Source organism: Lepidochelys kempii, chromosome 6, assembly GCF_965140265.1.
Source record: "Lepidochelys kempii isolate rLepKem1 chromosome 6, rLepKem1.hap2, whole genome shotgun sequence".
Classification (NCBI taxonomy): domain Eukaryota; kingdom Metazoa; phylum Chordata; order Testudines; family Cheloniidae; genus Lepidochelys; species Lepidochelys kempii.
This window is the reverse complement of record NC_133261.1, coordinates 112,229,179-112,251,268: the sequence shown is the minus strand read 5'-3', so window position 1 is coordinate 112,251,268 and position 22,090 is coordinate 112,229,179. Positions and strand designations below refer to the sequence as shown.

Here is a 22,090-nt window from a genome sequence, read left to right as displayed (position 1 = left end):
GTAACACTCCAATTCCAAAAGAAAACATGGAATTTTACAGAAAATTATCTGTATGAGGTTTTACCATTATACCTCACAGATAAGTATTATTACAAATGAGAAGTATGCCAAAAACCAAACTGCTTTCATGCCTATCTCATAGTAGGGTTTTGTTACTTAAGTTGTGCATTTTGAAACAGACTAACTTGTTAGGACACCCTACAGCAGTGGCTTTCAACCTTTTTTCATTTGTGGACTCCTAAAAAATTTCAACTGGAAGTGCAGATCCCTTTGGGATTCTTAAACGTAGTCTGCAGACCCCCAAGGGTCCACAGACCACAGGATGAAAAACCACTGCCCTAAACATTATTCAAGGAAACTATCTGAAAAAGCCAAACTAGAGGCGGACGACTTCCAAGACGACTAACTTAAGAAAATCACTCTCTAAAGTATGTCACCTTGAAAACTTAATTTTATCACATCAGATTTTAGAAAGTGTTTCAAACTTGTACTGTCAGCTTACTAGTAGTTAACAGTGAAAAACATCATTGCCTGTGACACCATTATTTCGGTGTTAAGCGGGCATGTAAGTGAAGAGGATATTCCCATATGATACTTAACTTTATTGGACAGAGCAAATGAAATATACAACTCCTACCTGATGAACCACCAGAACAAGTAGGCCTGCTGAAAAATAGCTGCTTAAGTAACACACATCCCAAAGGGCTGGTTATGAAATAGATACAGTGCTTTACAAACATCAGAAGTTTCAGCTGAGGAAGCCAACCAATTAGCTACCTGAGTTATCTACAGCACTAATAAAACTCATACTACATTGATTTGTTAGTTAATCTTTAAACAGTTTTATTTAATTTCAGATGCATGGTAGTTGCCTTCATTGGTCTACCTGGAATTTTGTATTAACATACAGAGAGTTGTGCAAGCCGTTAGTTTTACTTCTGACAATTTAATATGCAGCTCCTTTTTTAAAAAGGACCCACCTATATAAAAGTCTAACCTTGTTAATTTTGTTCAGATACAAAATTCTCATTTTCACCAATTTGTCAATGTGGCAGAGTGGCAATCACTAGCTTTAGCATGAATACTAGTTATCATAAGTGACATATTTCCAAGTGTGAAAATTTAAGTGTAGTCTCTTCAGATTTGAATATATGTAAAAAATGCAACTTTTTGATTTTGTGTATTGTCATATACTACAATATGCTTTTACGTCTTTTTAGACCCCCCCCCCAGAACCAATAGAGCCAACAATGGGAGCTGGATTCTAGATTCTATTTCTAGAGCATCAACAGAACTATTTACTAAATTCCAATTAGAATCCATTATGTCACTGTAAACCTTGAAAGCACTGGGGATTGCATAAAGTTAATGAGGGCATACTTGGGCCTGCAGAACCTTTATGAAGGGTGCTAACATTTAGGGAAACCCAGCTTGAGTTTGTCAGGCTAGGAGTTAGAAAAATCTTCATTTGTAAAATAAGCAAATTGGGAATTAACTGAGAAACGTGGAACCCTACAATGACATTTTATAGAGTAACCTTGCCAGGCCATAATATTAATTTCCTCTCACCCAGCATTCAGTTTGCTTTAGTGCAAAAAATGACTTGTGTTCAATATGGAACAATGCCTGTATTTTCTCCTGCTTAAAAATTTCAGGATTTTGTGTTTCCTAAAATTTTAGGAATGTCTTGTTCTGATCAGTACACTATATAAACATTTTTACAATATTTCCATCACCTGACTTATGCAAAATACAAAATCTTCCAAACAATTAGGATAGTCACTGTTTTTATTGTGCAGTTTTAGGCCTTGCTTTGCTGTATTGCATACCAATTATCCACACTAGATGCTGAACATATACACCCAGAAGATACATGATCTGACTTTAGAATTGCCAGTCTACCTACAGAATTCAAATATTGCTGGTCTGGCAAAACTTTGGGGGTGGTTGTTAAAACGCAGGTGGTTTTTTTTTTTTGTATTTTAAGCTTGTCCAAAAGGGCATATTTCCTGGGACCATTCTGAATGAGGCATGCAGGACTGGGTTCCTTCTATGGTAAGAGAGTGATGAGTGCTTTGTTGATTACCCATGCTCCAGTCTTTTCAAGTTAAGTATGCTCATAAGTGTTTTGCTGAATAAGGTCTTAAATAGGTAGATCTTTTCAAGTGACTGCACTTTCACTGAAGAATTCCTTTCATCATTCAAACTATATTCAATATTTCAGGTTTAAGACTAGTAGTCTCTGCATGCAAATGTAGAATATTCTGAATACCAGAGCACTTGGAATAGGGATATAGGACAAATTAAATAGTGACTGTATTTATGCTGTTTACTTTTTTGAATGTCAGTTTAAACCTACCGTCTATCCACTTTTATGATTTCTAGTCAACTTCACTTTCAGATTCTCAGGCAAGTAGCCCAAAGCTGCAATGTTTGGATGGAAAACCAATACATTTTCATACTCCCCATAGGATTTTTTTAATTAGATTTAAATAGTTCTGTTGGACATCTGTTTTTACAATTGCTTGATCCAACAATGTAGTATTTAAACTGTTTATTCCAGTTACTTTGCAGCAAAATGATGATCAAAATTTTGTTCCAAGTATGAGTCTTACAGCTTGAAAACAGGACAGATTGACACCCTTATTTTAAGTGATTGTTGTGTTCACAGAACATGGTCACAAAAATATGTTTAGGGAAAGGATCATATTTTCAAGTCTACTTCTTACCTACAAGACTTGTGAAGGGTGCTGGAATAACAGAACTGAGAAATGAAGTCTGTTTAGCAAAAGAATTTATGACTTGGGTGGCAGCCATGAAAGTTTCTAAACTTGGGGAAAGGAGTTTCTTCTAAACAAAGTACTTTTTGACCCTTATTACAGAAATTGGGCAGAAAGTTGGTTTCCATTCAGTGCTTTGTTTCTGTGCCAAGGGTGCCAATCAATGTTAGTCATGATAAAGACAGCTATCCACAGACCAGCACATTTTACGTAGAGCAGTGAACAGCTGTCAGACAGTAACAACTTTGTCTTTTCTAATTTGGTTAGTGATCCGCATGCAACCCAGAAGGTGACTGGCTCAGAGCATTTGGTAATAGGATACTCTGTCTCCACTGTATGTTTAAAAATCAGTTTAAGAATTTAAAATATATTGCAACCAAGTGTCTCGCTATTTCCATATTTACCTGAATCAAATTTGGAAACATTTAAATAAGGAAGGTAAAATTAGAATGTTAATGATTATTAAATTGACAGTTTCAACCCAGTTTGTTTATATCCAAGGATTAAATAAACCTGAACTGCATAAATCACAGGCCTGATTATTCTTCCATTGAAGTGAACAGCAAAGTTTATCTTCAGTGGGAGCAGGAGTGAGGCTTTAATTTTTATTAAACTGAGGATATGTAGAACCATGTGAGGCTTGCTACAGTTTGAGTTTCTCCAGTGTTACAAACAGATGTAGACTAAATCTCAGGAAAAACATCCTAACAATAGGACAATGAACAGATTGCCTACAGAGGTTGTGGAAGCTCCTTCAGAGGCTTTCAAAAGAAGGCTGGATAGCCATCTGTCTTGCATGGTTTAGACACAACAAACTCACCTTCCTGGCAGGTTAGACTTGATAGTCCTCATAGTCCCTTCTAATGCTATGATTCTATGTATAATTATGTAGTTTATTCTAAAATGACAGTAGAGTATTAATATCTTGCAATTAAAGAAAATTCTGTTCAACTATAAATTTTACACAAAAATGTTGTTGGAACCTTAGATAAAGTTTGTTGGTAGTTTAGGCCCAGATCATGCCATCAGTATCAGCATTAAATTGACTTTTGGAAAGACCTTCCATTTTGAAGGATATGAATGCCAGAGCAGAGCTGAGAAAGCTGTTGCTTATATCCCCTCCTAGCTGCACATCTGCAAAGTTCAGAAAAAGCCCAACAATAGAGAGTCAGAAGGGGCTTAAGCCGGGCAGAGGAAGTGAGAAAATGCCACCATATTATCTCAGTCACCCTTTCTACTGGGTTTTGATCCAGAGTAGCACATTCTTCATTCCTTTCATCCCCTTGCAGAAAATACTGGAAGGGATGAAATGGCCTTTGTTTTGCTAATAAAAAACAATTTACTATCAACCACTATCAAGTAGCATTGGATTATGAAAATACTTGGATATCTCTACCTCCATAATAACTGTTTCTACCTCAAATGTTAAAGATAGCAAGGGCAGCTGATATTTTTAGCACAGCAAGTTGTCCCAAAACACATACTGCTCCACTATTTTAGTACCTAATTTTAGATTGTAAAAATCAAAGTGTGCGCAGGTAGTACACTGTCATAGTTGTCTACATAAAAATCAGCTTGAAAGTCAATGCAATTCAACAATTGAGGTTTTAACCTCTAATTTTTAGACAAATACAGTATTAAACCACTAAAATGCAACTATTAAAAGGCATCAGAAGAGATCACTCTACTGCAAAAATCTGAGGCTCCTATTTTCATAAATATTGGGGTTTAATGTCTGGAAAATGTATTCAGAGGTAAGTTTTAATAGGAAGTAGTGCAGGGGAAAATTTATAGTTTCTTTTCCCTAAGCCAATTAAGCAACATTAAATATGGAAGTGTTCCTGATGCAAAAGGTTGTAAGAAAGGAATATGTTCTACAAGCGTTAGAGTGTGTTTCTGTACCCAACATTTAATTCAAAAGATTGATTACATCAAAATCGATCCAATTTAAAACAGAACGTAAACAAAACTGCATATTCAAGATAGTTTAATATGTATTTTCAGAATTAGAAATTTTAGATTAAAATTACTAGTGTACTGATCCATTTTCCTCCCAATCACTGAATTACATTTATACATATAATACAGAGCTGATTGCAATTGGAAACAATATTAAAATAAATGTTTCATAGATACAAAGGATATCTTTTCTCCACAACATAGCTTTTCTGGGTGTCTGACTACCCATTTTAAAGTAATTCGCCACTAGCATTAAACTATTTAAGTGCAAACAATTCTGTTTAAAAAAAAAAAATCTACGATTGCAGCATCCATCTTCCTGAATTACATTTTTAAGCCAGAAAGTAATGACTTTAGTTTTCCATGAGTGCATTCCAGGCTGTCTTCTAACCATCTCTGGTTGAAAAAAATCAGTGCAAAAAAACAAACAATGGTGAAGTACTAATTTATATAACCATTGAACTTACTTGGATTTCAGAAACATACTTTATTTTACACATATATATCTTTCTCTCCCCCCCCATATATATATCTCAATTAAATTACACCGAACTTGAAAAGTATAAAAACTGAGAAAAATTTTTTTTACTGCAACACCAAATGAAGCATTTCTTTTTTAAAAGGAAAATTCTTCTTTGGGTGAGCAGCCTAGAAGTATTAGCCAGACTAAGAATTCATTACATTATTCTTTTGCAAAGTATTATGTGATTCACATAATTCCAAGTTTACAGTCTGCCATTTTATAATTTCTGATGCTCTCTGCATGAAGAACAGCTCCTGGTTCCACTGTCATTACTTCTTGTCCTGTGTTCAAAGATTCGCTAGCAGTAGTGTGATGGCTATACTACAGTTCCACTTGGAGAATTGGCCTGGTTTTGGGATGACAATAAACCCTGCAAACAAAGCAGTTTACATTAATCCAGCAAGAGAGCCTGACATTAACTTAAAATTAATCTGCAGCAGATAAATTTATCAGCACAAAGGTTTGTGTGCACAGGCACTCACTACTAACATATTGCCTTCATTCCTCAAAAATCATGTGCCAGATTTCTATAGGAAACATTTCATTTGCCCTACTTAATAATGTTCAAAACAATGTTTTTGGCACAGATTAATAGATCTGTTTAGGACACGAATTGTTGCAAATGTTTGATCTTAGTTTGCCTTGCATTTTTCTCAAGCCGCTGGCAACTTCTGGACACTTCTTTTTATACCACTCTACACAAATAGTAAGTATCCTTTGAACTAATGATTAAATATGCAGCAAATGGGCACTTCACAGACAGACAATGGGTCTATTCTGCCATCAAAAAGAAAAGGGAACTTAGACAGTTAACCTCCATTAATGTTAACGCTACTGGTGAGAATCCAAAGTTCTCATCTGCCAATGAAAAATAGTAAACAGTTTAAGAAATATTTTAACAAATATTCCTATATGTTACTTGGGAATAAGAAGCCTGGAAAAGACGATGAGTGTGTCGGGGAGACTCAGAGTTCACATTAAGTTTTGCATTACCATTTAAATTTGGACTTAGGTAAGTCTATTTAAGTTTTTTTTTTTCCATAAGTTTACCACCTTATTGAAATGCACTACAAGTCAATAGTGGCTTGCTTATATTTCAGATTTGTAGCTTAAGAATTATGCAGCATTCTTAGCTACATATGGTTCTTGTTGATAACTGGTTTGGATAGTTTAATAAAGTAGTATTTTCTTGCTTTTCACTTGTGTACTTTGGCTGCCAGTTGATCAAGCTTTCCCCTAAGTCATTGGTTGACAAGAACTGTAATGACTGAATTTCAATTCGCACACCAGCCTTCAGATTAAAAACCAAACATCTGCACCAAAAGGCAGGTTTATTTTCTTGTACTTTGTCATTTAGTTCTTAAAGAGTGCTAACAGCCTGAAGAACTAAATACCTGCTAAGCCTGAAGTACCCTGATTAACATGACTTCACTTTCCCTTGCTATATAGCTAAAAATCACACTTTTAGTCATTCGCAAAAAGAAAAGGAGTACTTGTGGCACCTTAGAGACTAACCAATTTATTTGAGCATAAGCTTTCGTGATGCATCCGATGAAGTGAGCTGTAGCTCATGAAAGCTTATGCTCAGATAAATTGGTTAGTCTCCAAGGTGCCACAAGTACTCCTTTTCTTTTTGCGAATACAGACTAACATGGCTGTTACTCTGAAACTTTTAGTCATTGTTTCTTACCTCTAAATTATGTTCCTGTGACTCAGATCCATCAAGCTAGACAAGATCAGAAGCAATTAATAGGAATGTAGAATTAGTGACATCTTCAGAGTCTATGGGAGCTCTTTCTTGCTTGGATCCAAGTATCCAGGAACCCCTACTGAAGAAAACCCCCCCTGTTCTCTTAAACCACAAACAGAAGTGGAAGAGGTTCTGGATTGGTGGATCTGAGTCACAAAAAACCTAATTTCAGGTAAACTCATCCTCCCCTTTAAAATCTCCGATCCACCAATTCAGACATGGGAAGCATCCACATGGATTGGTGGGGTTCATGGCAGAAAATGGGTACACAGAAGGTGGAACGGTGTGCTACGCCTTAGAATGCCCTCTGTAAGTAGCATCTACAAGTGTTTTGTTGTTTATGCAATGCATAACTGATTTTCATATAATGTATGCAGTGATGTAGATTTGCGGCTTAGTCATGAAATATACAAATGTGATATTCAGGCCTTACAAAGTTGCACATTTCAGAGTTCAGTATTACATGGCAGGTGGAATGCTATGGTTTGCCTTCCTTCTCTAGGAGGAGGAGACGCATAGGGAGTGGAACTATACATAAAGGGTAAAATTTTGACAGCATCTAACTCATTAGGCACTTCTGAAAAAGTTACCCAAAAAGATTTTTTTTTAAATAGGGAATAAAATGTGTGATGTATAAAGCAGAATGCTGAATCACATGCAGAGTTTACAGTGTGATCACATACCACGTACCACATAATTATAATGGTCCCTTCTGGCTTTAAACTATGGATATGGATGTGAATTTTGGTCTAAGGATGATCAAAATTTGGTGAGGAAAACTTATGTTCGAGAAGAAAAGAAGTGAAGATAAAGAGGCAAATGGCCTGCTGCAACTGAACCACTCTTGGATAGACCAGAGAAGATGGGACAGAACACAAAATTACAGAAACATAAGTAATTCTTAAATACAAAAAATCTTGCTAATGCAACAGTAATGTTGCCCACTTCAAAGTCAAAGTCTGGAAAGTGCAAAGAAATTCAGATTCCTACAGCAACTTCAAATCTGCTATGTTGTGCACACAATGCATACTGCGCACCAAAATAAGTTTATTAAGCTATGTATTCAGCAAACAACAAGGAACAGAATATACTAAGTGTTCAACAATGGCAAATTAAAAGTGATTGCTGACATCTTAAATAACCATTAATTCTTTGTATTTATCTTTATTAAATATTTAATGAGAACAGCATTCATAGGACAACACTCAAATCAGGAATTAATTTCCAATTAAAAACCCACAATTACAAGAGGGAAAAAAGTTACCCCTGTTAAGCTTTGAAGTTCACACCGTACTCCATTCACCTTAGTGAAGTAGGAAGAAGTTCATAGTTTTGCCACTGCTTTTTTTTTTTTTTTTTGGAGGAAGTCTAATCTGTTCAGGTTATGTCGTCAATCTGCTTAAGTTACAGACCATAGAATGAATCAAAAATTGCAGAAAGCCCAGGGTGGGCAGATATGCAGAGTTCATGTATATTTTTCCTTGTTCCTACTGTTAAAACGGGTTTTTTTGGTGGAGGATTTTGCAGCGTTCTCTCTAATTCAAGTTGTTTCAGCAACGGTCCCTTGGCCTACCAAATGCTAGTCAGGCCTGCCAGAACATATACTGTGATTTCATAAAGAGGCCAGGACTGAAATAAAATTCATTGAACATGCTCAGACTTTAAAATCATTTAGCTTTTCATTCCCTATCCTGTAAATCTAATTCCAATCAAGTTCTGAACCAGCCATATTTGCATTTTCTATTCAGAAAAGAGACTGCCTTTAAAAAACTTTGGAGTACGACAATTCTCCGTACTGAAGGCATTTGATTTTTTTTAAATTCACCTTCATGAAGAACTTGCAAAACTTCTGAAATACCGTTTGAGGCTGAAGTGATATGTAAAGACAAAAATTTATAATGCAAAGTTTCCAGATTATAGAAGCTGAGTCTGATCGTCTGAACTGCAAAAGTGTTTAAGTGTTAAGATGAAGCACCAAGCTACATGAATTTCTTTACTAGATCACACTAAAAGAATTCCTGATGAAGTCATAAGCTCAGTTAGTGAACTGGTGTTAAAATGTTATGGGTTTTTTTTTTAAAAACAGCAAATCCTTTATGAACATACACCCACCATATAGCAGAAGACTTCTTGAAAAGAACTTGGAGAGCCTGGGAGAAAGAGGAGTTATAGGAAAGCTGATGTTACAGTAATTTCTATTTAAAATGCTTATTTGTTTTGTTTCTTTTTAATATTTATTCACTTTATGGAAATTTTTATGTTTGGTGCTGAAGTATCTACTTGCCTTTTCTTGTTTTGCTGTAGTAATGTCATATGCCTGAGTATAGTTTGTGTACTAGTAGGATAAAGTACCTTGTAAATGTGTGCAGCAGCAACACAAGTGATTCAAATGCAATTTTACTTCTGGTATATATTAGTGTAGAGGGATATATTTCATTACTGAAGTGTATTTCCATCCTTGTGTGACAAAAAGCATACTACTAAAATTCCACTATCTATATACAATCCATGTAAAAACCCTCTTTGCCTCAGACATCCACAGAGATTAGATAAATACCATGCCTTAAGAGCTCTTAACACTTTGGTTTAGATATGATAGGCACCTGTATCCAAGAGGCAGACTATACTTCATGAGTTTATGTACAATGTAAATGTATAACTGCCTTGTTTATCTTCTCTAAAACCTCCTGAAGCGCACACATGCTTTTGCTGACAGGATCCTAATTCCAGCTAGGCATGGGACCTAGGTTAGGAGGAAAGGACTCCTATAATTAAGTACACAGAATAGCTTTCTCTAACCTTTTGAAGCTAGAACTTCTGGCAAGATTTAGGTTACAGGTCAGGTAAAAAAAAGTGACTTGAGAGAAACCAGGCAAATTTAACTTTGAATAGAAACTACAGCAGCCAAGAATATGCAAACTCTCAATCTCAGAAGAGTGAACTGATGGAAAATAGTGAAGATGGATGAGAGTTCAGATTTAGGTGGCCCAAGTCAGACTAGAGCACAATCACACTGACTATTTCCTTAAGGACTTTTGTGCAAGAGATATTTAAAAAGGAAAGTAAAAGCCAGATTACAACTGGGAGACATCTTTTGTCAAAGTATCCATTATGACTGTAGAATAGGGGGAAGCCAAATTGCTTTCATGTTCCCACTAATTCCTGTGGAACTTGTTTGAGCAAACAATCCGATGTTCCCACAGCAAGCCATCAGGATGGATTTCACCTTGCCTCTCAGCACGCTTTCAAAAATGCTACCAGGCCCAGTCACATTAGGGTCATTCACTTCACTATTTCTTGAAGTGCCAGAAGACCATCCAGTGTTTAAATCCAATAATAGGGAAAGAAGGTTCTCCAAGCTACAGAGGAATCTCACCATCAGGGAAACTGATCTTTGCTTGCCAGGGCCCACAATGACTCTAGAACTTAGGTCAATGAAACCAGGAGAACTTGAAAGCCCTGTTAGAAAAGCCCTAATCTGGGAAACAACCTCCTGAATATCATCTTTGTTGACTGGTTATGTGAATAAACCTGGAACTCTGGTTTAATGAGTTGATGAGCTGTCCCTATGTACCTCTGATGTAAGTGAGTGGGCAGCATTTTCCATCAAAGTCAATGTCAAACTTGTTCTGTTCTGGTCTTATGATATTATTTATAGGATGGAAGCATCTGAATTCTCTTTTCTTTTGAACCACATAGTTAGGGCTGTGAACTTAATTTTTTATAGTAACCTCAAGGTCTACTTAAGGTTGTGACTGAGAAGCACAGCCTGAACTGGAATCCATTGGGGAAAGAGTTCCTGTAGAGTCCAAAGACAAAAATTCTCCATTCCAACTGCTGCTTGATGGATACACATTGACAGCTTAATTTACCCATGTCCGAATTACTAAATCTGAATTTAAAACAATTTCATGGTTCTGAAATTTAACGATTTTAAAAGAAAACGTGAACTTTACAACATAGATCAAAGTTAGAAGTGACAGATCTAATCCCACATTTGATTTAATGTCAACTTGATAACAATTTCTGAAAGATTTATTCAAAAATTGCATGATTTAGTCAATCCCTTAAATTATAAAATGGCAGCTAAAAAGCTAGCAGTTTCACTGCAGCCATCTGTTCAGCAAGGTATGTACAGCATATAGAAAAAAACTTTAACTTGTTACATCCCAGCTTTCAGAACTGAGATGTGAAAAGGACTATTGAAAATTATCTACATTTACAGTTCAGTCACACATTTTATTTAACGTCAGTATACAGAGGACAACCCCAGCAAATTTTGTAATGTCAAGTATTTAGTAAGGTTCTTCAGCTGTAACAGTGACAACAGAATAGCTAAAAAATAAGCAGTATGAAACAAACTTGAATTTTTAAAATTATAAATATACCAACAATACTTATTAAAGCTTAATTATTGCAACAGTTAATTTAACAATATTTCATGTTAGAAAGGCTCTATGAAATTTATTCAAGTTGTCAAGAAATTAGATGGAAGTGTAAAAAGGAAATACATATGAATTTTCTTTTGATTTGCACTAAAGATATAGTCAATACAATTTTGTACAGTATCACCTAACATATCAATCTTTAACAAACTCAAGTATACAGAATTGGTAAAAATGCAGGAAAAAAAATCTTGTTTTTAACTTTTACACCTAAGTTGTGCCACAGTAAATTAACTGACATGAAATTCGTTCTTGTAACATAAGTAGGCCAACAATTTTTTTCAGTATCAATTTAGGAGGTTTAAGCTGCTAAAGGGGCAGATGTACACACAGTCTCTTCAAGTACATAACCAAGTTTGAAAAAGGTAATAGTTCAAAACATGGGATTTCTGCAAGTATTTAGTAAAAGTCATGTTATTTCCTAATCCAGAAACCCTCACCCATAAGACCTTTTATACAGGGTTATGATCGCTCCTGGCTTCACTGAAGTCACTTTGCCACACTCCATTGAGTACACCTTGCTATACATTATCAAACCAGTGTATTAGTTTAAATTCACTCTGCTAATGAAGGTGTACTATACGTGCAATTTTGCTACTATATGCACATTACCGGAAGCTTCAAATTGCACCTTGGTAACCTGAAATAATATAGTCATGATTCAGTTTTACTGTAGAATTTATGCACATACCAATATCATATTGAAATAATTCTATTTGATAGTACTTCAAAATACCAGTAATTGACCTTCAGTTGTATTGGGAAAAAAATGCTCTTTTTCACTGAGGAAGAATTAATGTGTAGCCAGTCTTCCCACTCACCGAAGTATAATACATGAATATTTGTTAAGTACTTTTAGCGAAAACATTAGTCTTACTAAAACATGATACTGTACTACAACTGTAGTTAGTTGGAAGATTTAAGGATGTTATAATTTAAGATTTTCATGTACAATAAGAATCAAAAACATTCTAAATTTCATGTGCATTGTTTCACAAAATGGTAACGTATTTAGTCTGCCAGATATATACTGCCATTTCACTCTCCTTTGTAGTTTTGTCCAATCTTACCTTGAGCTCTCTCAGAAAAGAGAAATAAGTGGTAAGTTTCCCTTAAAACGAAGTGTTTGTACAAGATAAGCAGATTAAATTTATCAAACATTTAGATAGTTTATTTTGTATTGAAATAACTTTAGTAATTGAAATTTAGTAATCAAATTTGTGATTGTAATTAGCTACAGTCATGCCTAATAAAATTGTTTAAGGTAAAAGAATTATCACTAAATTCCTTTGCATGTAAATACGAAGCATTTTTACTGCATCTGTAGTATTTGCAATTTGGCTTGAAGTAACCAGCAATGTGATTCACGCACAATTTCACGTTTCTAATTCTCAACTATTTAAGTTGTTTCAGGCAAGTTAAGGGATAAGATTAAAATTTCCATGACTACATCTAGGTTTACCTAGGGAGCAATCCCCCTGGCCAATCTGATGACAGTTACTCAACTAAGGAGAGAAAAAACTCAAAAGTCAAACCCTCAAGAAGAGTGGGCTAAGATTATAGTTCCTAAAATGAGAGAAAGTAAAATTCGCAAATGAATGGATCAGACTGAAAGGAAAAACTGTTAGTTATTTTTCAGACAGGTAAAGTATGCTTCCCCACCACCCTAGCCCAATTTGTTTTACTGCTTTTGACCAGGAGTTAGTATGATAATTTTAAAAGTGTGTTTGGGTCACATACTTTACAAGCACAATGTAGCCAATAAGAAAGCTCAAGGTATGATGGATAAACAAGTAATAATTCATAAAGCTTTTAGCATAGGTTGTATGGGGCTGGGATGGCAGTGCATCATCCTGGCCTTATGAAATCAAGGTTGAAGATCCATTTCTGGATTTTCAGCCAAGGCCAGTAAAGACCAAACACTGTGGGCAAGAGATTCAATAGGTCTAAAATGAGGAAGACCACCCTGTGCCTGGTTGTCAGTGCTTTCTGTAAATTAGTGGAGAATACACGGCATACCATCTTTCAGACTGCACTGTAAGTGCTTTGATGGCTCTTCCAAAAAGGAGGCAAATGAGTGTGAAAGGTAGAGATGGCTCAGTGGCACTGATGCTTTCTACTGCAAGGTTAGTTTAATTTTCTATTCAGTCTTTCTTTGGGTTGGTTATGGTTGGCACTCAACTGAGGCTGTTTGTGAGGCAATGGTGGAAGAATTTTTTTAAACACGAAAAATGGGAGGGAGGGCAGTCTTTAGGACTTTCAGGAACCCAGATGATGGGAGGAAGACAGAAGATAGCAGCTTTAAGCTACAAAGTGACAGACTTAGCCAAGGATAAAACTACTGGCAATATAGAAATGTGTGGTATATAACCCAGAAGTGACACGTTACCATCAGTGTTTTTATACTTTGACCATTCTCATTAAATATGCATAAAGTTATAATAAGTGCTCTATCCTATAAACCAAAGGATGCTTTACTTTCTGGCAGAGATACTTCCCCATCAAACTCCTGTAAACATGCCACTAAAACTTAGTTTAAATCGCAGAGTGAACTCACTGTAAATGCAAATGAAGAAATCAGAGAAACAAGTCCATTTGAAAAATATCTTTCTAGGGAAGTAAATACATCCTAAATAATATGGCATTTACATCAGTGTGCAATATATTAATTTTGAAAGATCATGATAACTTCAGCATGAAAATGACTTACCTGTAATTAAAGTTTTCCATATTAGCCAAATACTTAAATCCTGATTTTGGGTACTGCATACTCTATCTCTGAAATATTTGAGATGATGTATTCTAAATCAAAACCATCAATGCACAAAAACTGATTAAGTTATGCTCAGCAGCTTAAGGAAGCCTAATTTACAAGTTCATAGAAAGAAAACGTACAGGGGTAGTGTTTGGTAATACACATGCAATCTGGGTTAACATTTATGCAAAATAGCAATATTCCACCCTAGAAAGCTGAGACACTGATGCACATGTTTAAAGTGACTTTCATAAGAATGTTTGTGACTTTCACTAATTCACAGAAGTTAAAGTAGTTCCAGTGTTATGTAGTTTCACTATTTTGAGTTAATGATTCTCATGAACTAAGTATCTTTAAAAGGTAAAGTAATGCCCTTTCCCCCACCTCTAAGAGAAAGATTCACTATGTTTGGACGTAGTAGATCTAGCCGCTAAGTGTGCACAGATGCTGAGTGGAAGGGGTTCTCAATGTGTACATATAATATGACAGATTTGAGAACCAGACTGGAGGAGCTTTTACAAAATGTGCTTGGGGTTTCAAAGCAGCTAGAATCACCCTTTTCTTTTAAAGGAATAATTCTGATAATTCATTTTGAGAATTTCTTGCAACAGAAATCTGAAGTTAGTTGTGGTGTATTTTAGTTTTCTGGAACACAGTGGTTGCTCCAACTACAAACATGACTCTAGAGAATCAGGTAGTTTAGGATTAAGGAACTACATATATCTACATTGTCCAATTAGGAAAATATTCAAATAATTTAAGACCAATACTCCAGGAATGCAATAGCCTATGTGTGCTGCATTTTTACACAAGTAATCAGAAATAAATGAGCTCCCCCTGCTGGTTCTATGGTTTCTCAGAACTGTATTTCAACAAAGCTATCTTGGCATAGAAGGTGCTTGAGGTTATAAGATGGCAATTAGTTTTAGGCTCATTCAAAACACAGGAAAACAAATTTGCCATGCAATGGACAAAATAAATATTGTATTCAAGATTAGGAGGCTTTTACAAGGGAGTCTAAAAACCCTAGAAATGTATTACCTTAAATTGACAGAAGTGATAGCCTGAAAAAAGTCTATTAAAAAATTGGTCTTGCCTGCATATTTGACTAGTAAAAATGACACTATTGGACCAAACATGAAGCTGTTTATGCAGAATTTCTTTTTAAACCATGGCCATGATTCTTCTAATGATAATGACCCCTATAAAAACAAAATCAAGATCTTTATTCAGGTTCATAAAATCTCATTAGGACTGTATTATGCATTTAGGACTGATTCACAATTTCAGGGAAGATACTGCAAATTATTCCCAATATGGTCAGCAGAGAGTTTTAAAAAATTTGCTCACAAGCTGACTGACATTTATTAATATTCCAGAAATCCATAAAAAGGTAGTGTTACACACTTAAGTTTTCAGATGGGAAACCTAAATTCTAAAAAAGCTAGCACTTCATGGTCAACTCAAAGCAGTAGTATTTCAAAACACAGGAAAACAGCAGCATAGGAAAATGTGTGAATGACTAATATTGTTACTTCAGTGATTGAACACTTTTAATCTAGTTTTTAAATCTTTGTCTTCACTATGTTGTGTTTAGATTAAAAAAAGTTTGAAAATATAGGAACACAAACTTTGGATACACAGTATTTCTCTGGTTGGAAGGCAACTAAGAAATATACCCCAAGACACTTCAAATCATTCAGAAATATGGCATGCAGTATCCAAAAGTATGGCTCTGAGGAAATAACCTTTTTACATTAAGCATAAAGAAATTTTATATCTAATAATCAGGTATATTGAGAAAACTACCTATTCAAAGTTCTAGTTCTTTGATGCAGCATTAAGGATTAAAACTTACCACTTTACCAGGCCTTGCCCATGTGCAAATAAATCCCTCCTGACAAGCAGTGACTATACAGTCTTCAAGAAAAATTAACACAGTCAGTCTTTCATGTGCTATCTTTTTACAGATAAGAGGCTCTAACAAGGGAACATCTTCCATTCTGGGACAGAGAGGTGTTCCCAAAGTTTTAGCTGGGTCCGTTTTGGTTTTAGTAACTAGGTTCAGTTTGTCACTGCTCTTGCTAGATATATGTCCCATGCTATGATTTCTCTTGTGATCTTTTTCATGGTGTCTTTCTTTCCGATCATGTAGCGATAAGGTTGCAAACTTACTAACACCAGCAGCAATGGCACCATCCATAACGCTACTTTTACTGCCAGCATTTGAGACTGCAGAATGTGGAAGGCTGTTTGACCGTGGAAGAGGAGGGGGTACTGAGTTTCCAGGTGTTGTGATACTGTTTCCATTATTTCCTGGATTAGTTCCACCACTTCCTGCAGGTGGACTTGTGGCATTCATAACATTTGTGTGTGTCCTTGCTCTTGACAGAGGTTGGTGAGGGAAGAGAATATCTTCTGTAAGGTCCCACAAACAGAGTTGAGTGTCTTGGCCTACAGAACCAAACCTGTATGTAACACTTACTGGACGACTGTCTGTAGAGTTCCTTTTTGATAACCTAGATTGTGTACTATTTGCTCGATCTCTACCAAAATGAAGGTCTTGGAAATCCTCATCACTGCCACTAAATTCCATTGGGTCACTCTCTTCTACACTAGTGGTATATGGGTCAAATGCCACAACACTAACCCATGATTTATGTCCATGGCCTCTAGCTATTACTCGACAGTCCACAAAAGACCAAACTGTTACCAAGTCATCCTCTCCACCTATTACAATGTATTTCCCATCTGGGCTCCAACACACACATAGTAGTCCCCCAAAGTAGCTTTTCATTGTACCATGCAACTCCACTGAATCAAAGTTAAACACACGAAGAAAACCATCTTGGCTCACACATGCCAAAAATTTCCCATCGGGGGAAAAGGCAAATTCATTCAGGGCACCCTCGCCTACGGTCCATTTAAGTAGAGGATTTCTTGTGGATTTACTCTTGCAAGTGTGGACTGCAAAATTTTCTCCTTGCTTAAGTAGCTGGTAGTGTGGGGCTGTGGTACCACAAGTGTGCTCCACATTATATAAGTACATATTTCCACTGGAATGAGCTACTAGGAAAAGGCTTTCCGACCCTGGTACCCATTTTACACAGGTTACTCTGGACTTGTCTATTAGTCTCTGTGAAAAACAAAGAACAAGATATGCATTAGAAGAGTGATAGTTTTACAGTTTACATCTATTAAAAGAAAATTTTACGGAATTTTGAGCACTGTCAAACTCATGACAGTTTTAAAATGGTTTTATTTGCAAAAGAAGCTCCAGGCACTTTAAGATAGGCAGTTAGGAAGAGGAGGAATTACTGTTTATGGAAAAAGACGCTTTGTGAAAGTTTATTCTTTCTAATCCAATTTTTATTCAATAGTAAATCTACCTCAGTAACTAGGGCAATTTGTTATAGATCACAATTTAACACTTAGATTTACCTCTACAAGCTCAGCAAAAACAAGAGGTTTACTTAAGGAGCCAAAGAATAGGGTCTCAAAAATAGTATGCAATCTGAGTGAATGGAAGTTACTCACCTACACTCTAACAGAATATCTAATATAAAGTTAAGACCAGAGTTCAGATTAAATCCCAAAAGCCACATATGGGACTTTCCCCTCAACAAAAAAAAAAAAAAAGCTTTAGGAGTCCACTGGAAGTTTCTAGTTACTGAAGTCTGCAGTGAATGTGTGCCAAGATAGATACCACAGGTATATTCAGTGATTACTTCCTCTGACTTACAATAACCAAATTCCCAGAGGTGGATGGAAAATTGATGACTTTATAGTTAAGCACTGGTCAGAGACTTGAAATCAGAGCATCCCTTTTCCAAGTTACCCTTCACATATAGAAAAGGAGTACTTGTGGCACCTTAGAGACTAACAAATTTGAGCATAAGCTTTCATGAGCTACAGCTCACTTCATCGGATGCATTCAGTGCATATAGAGGAACATAGAAGTCCATTAGATCACCATCTGTACAAGAAGCAGTTTCATTTAAAGTATGAAGTACTTCCACAGATTGAGACACAATGAGTGACCATGTGTATTAAATATGCATATTTAGGATATTTTGAGTGTCTTGTTAGTGCTGAAAAAATTGAAAGCTGCTTAGCAAATTTCACCTGGCTGCTTGAGCCTGCTAGTCCAGCCATGGTGCCCAATAGATATTTGTAAACTCTGAGCTGATCCATCACGCTGCCCACCTGACCACCCACACCTCCAATGTGATCTAGGGCAGAAACAAGCAACAGCAGTAAATAAGTGAAAGTGTTATGGGCCACAGATTGTAGGTTGAAAGAACAGCTGAGATATACAAAAAGTCAAGATTGCAGTAAGTAAAAAAGGAGTTCCCAGGGAAACATATAGGGACTGACTGGCCATAGAGTACACTTTAATATTTGTCAGAAAAGAAATGAATTGAAGGATGAGGCAGTAGATAATTATATTCATTCTGCATATGTGTCTACCACACTGAAAAGCAGCAGTTAAATGAACATTTCAAGCTATGCTCTGAAGCACTTCTGTTGCTGTCGATCTGAGGATGGAAGCCAAAATTTGTAGGCCAAGTACTTACCATTCAGTTTCTTATGCACTACGAAAGAGTGGAGCTTAAATCATTTTGTATTTGAAGATTCAGAACAGTAACTTAGTCTAGCAAATTTCTTCTGAAATAACAAGCATCTTCAAATAGCAGTTTTGCTCGATTTTTGCGGTGAACTAAAGAGTTGGCTTCTGTGCTCATTATTTTAATTGTGGTAATTGTTTTGTTGTTGGCCAATCATGCCTCTATTGTGGCCCCAACAAAATATTAGTTAGAAAATTACCTTTACTAAAAGTATGATGCTAGGAAACTGGATCAATCCTGCCTGCCACAGGCCACATCTGACCTCTAGCCATGGAATAAGTACTGAGATGGCACAATGGAAGCTCTCGCATTGCTCTATTAACATGGCTCAACAGTGGGCTAGAGACCCCATCTACAGGGGTGATTATTCTTCAACATTTATATTACACTAGCACCTGAAGGCCACAATCACATTAATGGAAGGTTTTGTACAGAAACAGACGACAATTCCTGCCCCCAAAAGCTTACAATCTAAGTTGACAAGACATAATAGGTGGATGAGAAACAAGCAGATTGAGGTGGAGATGCAGATGACAAAAGGTAACAAAAATGGGAGGTGCACAAATCTTAGTAAGGTTTCAGAGTAACAGCCGTGTTAGTCTGTAGTCGCAAAAAGAAAAGGAGTACTTGTGGCACCTTGGAGACTAACCAATTTATTAAATAAATTGGTTAGTCTCTAAGGTGCCACAAGTACTCCTTTTCTTTTTGCAAATCTTAGTAAGTGATCACAACTTGCCACCTGCTTAACCATCAAGGTTGCAGTTTTCTGCAGAGCAGAGTTTTGAGGAGGGGCTTGGAGAAGGTGGTGATGGGTTTATGGATTTTTGACTGAAAGCTTTTCCAATTCACAAGGTACAGCATGGGAGAAAGCACTAAAATGCTTGCTAGAGAAACAGAAACCTGTGGGTGGCAACTGGCAGAGAGACACTGCTATAAACAACAGGTTGAACAGGTAGGATGAGGCTGAACTGTGGAGGATTTTGAAAGCAAGGAAAAGTCTGCATTTGATACAGTAAATTAAGGAGTCAGTGGAGGGACTTAAGAGGGTGAAAGGTGGGAAGGTAAAACAAGAAGATAATCCTAGCAGCCATATTAACAGACTTGAAAGGGGACCCGGTTACAGGCAGAGAGGCTGGAGAAGGAGATAAAAGAATTTGCTCAGAAATTGGTGGTGTGGGTAGACAGGAGAAGTTGGATCTTGGAGATGTTGTGTGAGGAGAATCTGCAAGATTTGAGATATGGCTTTAATGTGTGGGTCAAAAGAGACAGGAGAAACAAAAATGCCTAGACCACAGGCTTCATAGTTAATAGTTCAGTTGCCCAACCAGAGGGTTCTGTAATTGGATTACAGACTTGTTCACTGGAAATAAGACCACCACCAATTTATTTCACATACAAGACAAAGTTTTCCATCACTACAAAAATGATCTGAATTTGAACAGCCAACCAGAAGCAAGAGGTTCCATAGTCTACTCCTAAGGGAATTCTGAGCCACTGTGTATGCATAGAATTAATGTCTGGTGTGGAATTTTCCCCGCATGGTAGAAAGTACTGTCTGCCCAAGAAGTGCTGCAGTTCTACCTTTTGCCCACCAGAAGCAGCTGTGCCCCAGAACAGCTGGCTGACCACCAACAAAAGCTAGTAGCCAACTGTATTCATTACAGCAGCCTGCCAGCGGAACCAGGTTAGGAGGCAGAGAGGGGAACACGGGGCTGCTGAGGGGTCACAGATTTGGGTTCAGAAGGGCTAGTGAGGGTGGGGGGAACAGATTGGGGTGTGGGCCCAGTAGCTAGTGAGGTGACAGCATTGAGCCAGGGGCTCCGGGCCACATGGGGACAGGGGAGTGCAAGGATACATGGGGACAGGGGCAGATGTGCCTGACTGAATGGGAGAGGCTCGGGGTCAGCCAGGGTCTGCATGGGAGAGGCTCCCCAACTCCTTAACAACCCCTGCCCTGCCCTCCAAAGAAAAAGTTCCATATTTCTCCCACCCACACCTAACAACCCTCCAGATTCACTCCTGAGCTCCTTCCCTCTCCCTCAGCTCCTCCATTACCCCTGACTTCCCCAAGCCTGTGCACTGCTTTGTGGGGTGTGGAAATACATTTCTGTATTGTAGTTTAAATGAAGTACTCAAAGTTCTGCATTAACATGCCCAGGAAGGAATCTATTTGTCAAAAAAACATTTCCTGAATATATATGTGTGTGTGCGCGCATGCGTGCTTACAGACATACTTGCTGACAGGTATTTTGAAATAAATTACCAAAATAATTGAAACTGGCATGTTTATATTGTGTTATTTTGACAAATAAAACATGCAGATTTTAAAATATTGCATGCAGAACTTTTAATGTTTTGGCACAGAATTCCCCCCAGAGTAATAGCTTCTTGAGCCTTTCAAGTCCCTATGTCTTGCATATTCCAATGATTTTATATTTTGATCACAAAGTAATAGGACTGATTTTATCTTACTGAACTTGTTTCATTAGGCAACTATGAGTGTAAAGATCTGGGATATCAGCAGGTTACTTCGCTAATCAGATATTTGTCAGAAGGAATCTGCCATCTTCACTGCTTTAGGGCAGAAGAGATTGTCTCTTTTTTAAAAAAGGAGGCAGTCATATTTTGACCACTCCCCCAAGTGCTTTCAAATCACTGGCAACAACTGTATTTTGCAGGAGATACAAGCCTAGGCAAGTTTTGAACTGGATGCAAACATTTCCTAACTCTTGCATGTGTCAAGGTCTCAATTTGTCTGCCCCTTGGTGGCTCCCAGATTTGACAGCAATAGCTGAGGAATCTATTACAATTAAAACTGTCAGGATCAGAGAACAAGTAAAAGTCTACACTTAGATACACTGCTAGTTGCAGCCAACCACACTTCAGCTTGAAAAAATTGTGGTTAATGGTGGCAATTTTAAGATTTAAGGTTAGCACAGGCAACCAAACTTGTCACTATTAGCTGCATTTCCCATCTCTGCTACTGCTAGTATTAAGTGACCTCCTCTGCCATAAGTTTGTTTTTTTCGAATACCATCTCATTTGTTAATTGCCTCAGTGTTATGAGAGTCAATTCACTTCACTTTAATGGAACCAGTTATTGTGAAATGGGGAGAGTGTCCCAAGCTGTTTGAATGCATTTATCAACTTTTATTCTATTACCACCACATATATTGGCAAAAAATTTAACTAATTCACCACCAGTGCACCTTCATCTTTTAGAAGGAGTTGTGTAGGTAGAATGCAGGCT

General features: G+C 36.9%; 1 protein-coding gene across 6 annotated transcripts in view; it reads right to left on the bottom strand.

Moving 5' to 3' along the window:
* WDR20 (WD repeat domain 20) overlaps positions 1 to 22,090 on the bottom strand; it is a 77,962-nt gene that overhangs the window by 19,958 nt on the left and 35,914 nt on the right. For 4 of the 6 annotated variants that reach the window (XR_012159569.1, XM_073349671.1, XM_073349673.1 and 1 more), the window contains exon 3: positions 16,071 to 17,348. Coding sequence is in view for 5 of the 6 variants with exons in the window: in XM_073349671.1 (XP_073205772.1) it covers positions 16,071 to 17,348 (1,278 nt within the window). In the remaining variant the exon portion in view is untranslated. Of the gene's footprint in view, positions 1 to 4,750; positions 5,633 to 16,070; positions 17,349 to 18,337; positions 19,297 to 22,090 lie in introns of those variants that run through there. The other 2 variants (XM_073349675.1, XM_073349672.1) reach the window with 2 other exon arrangements.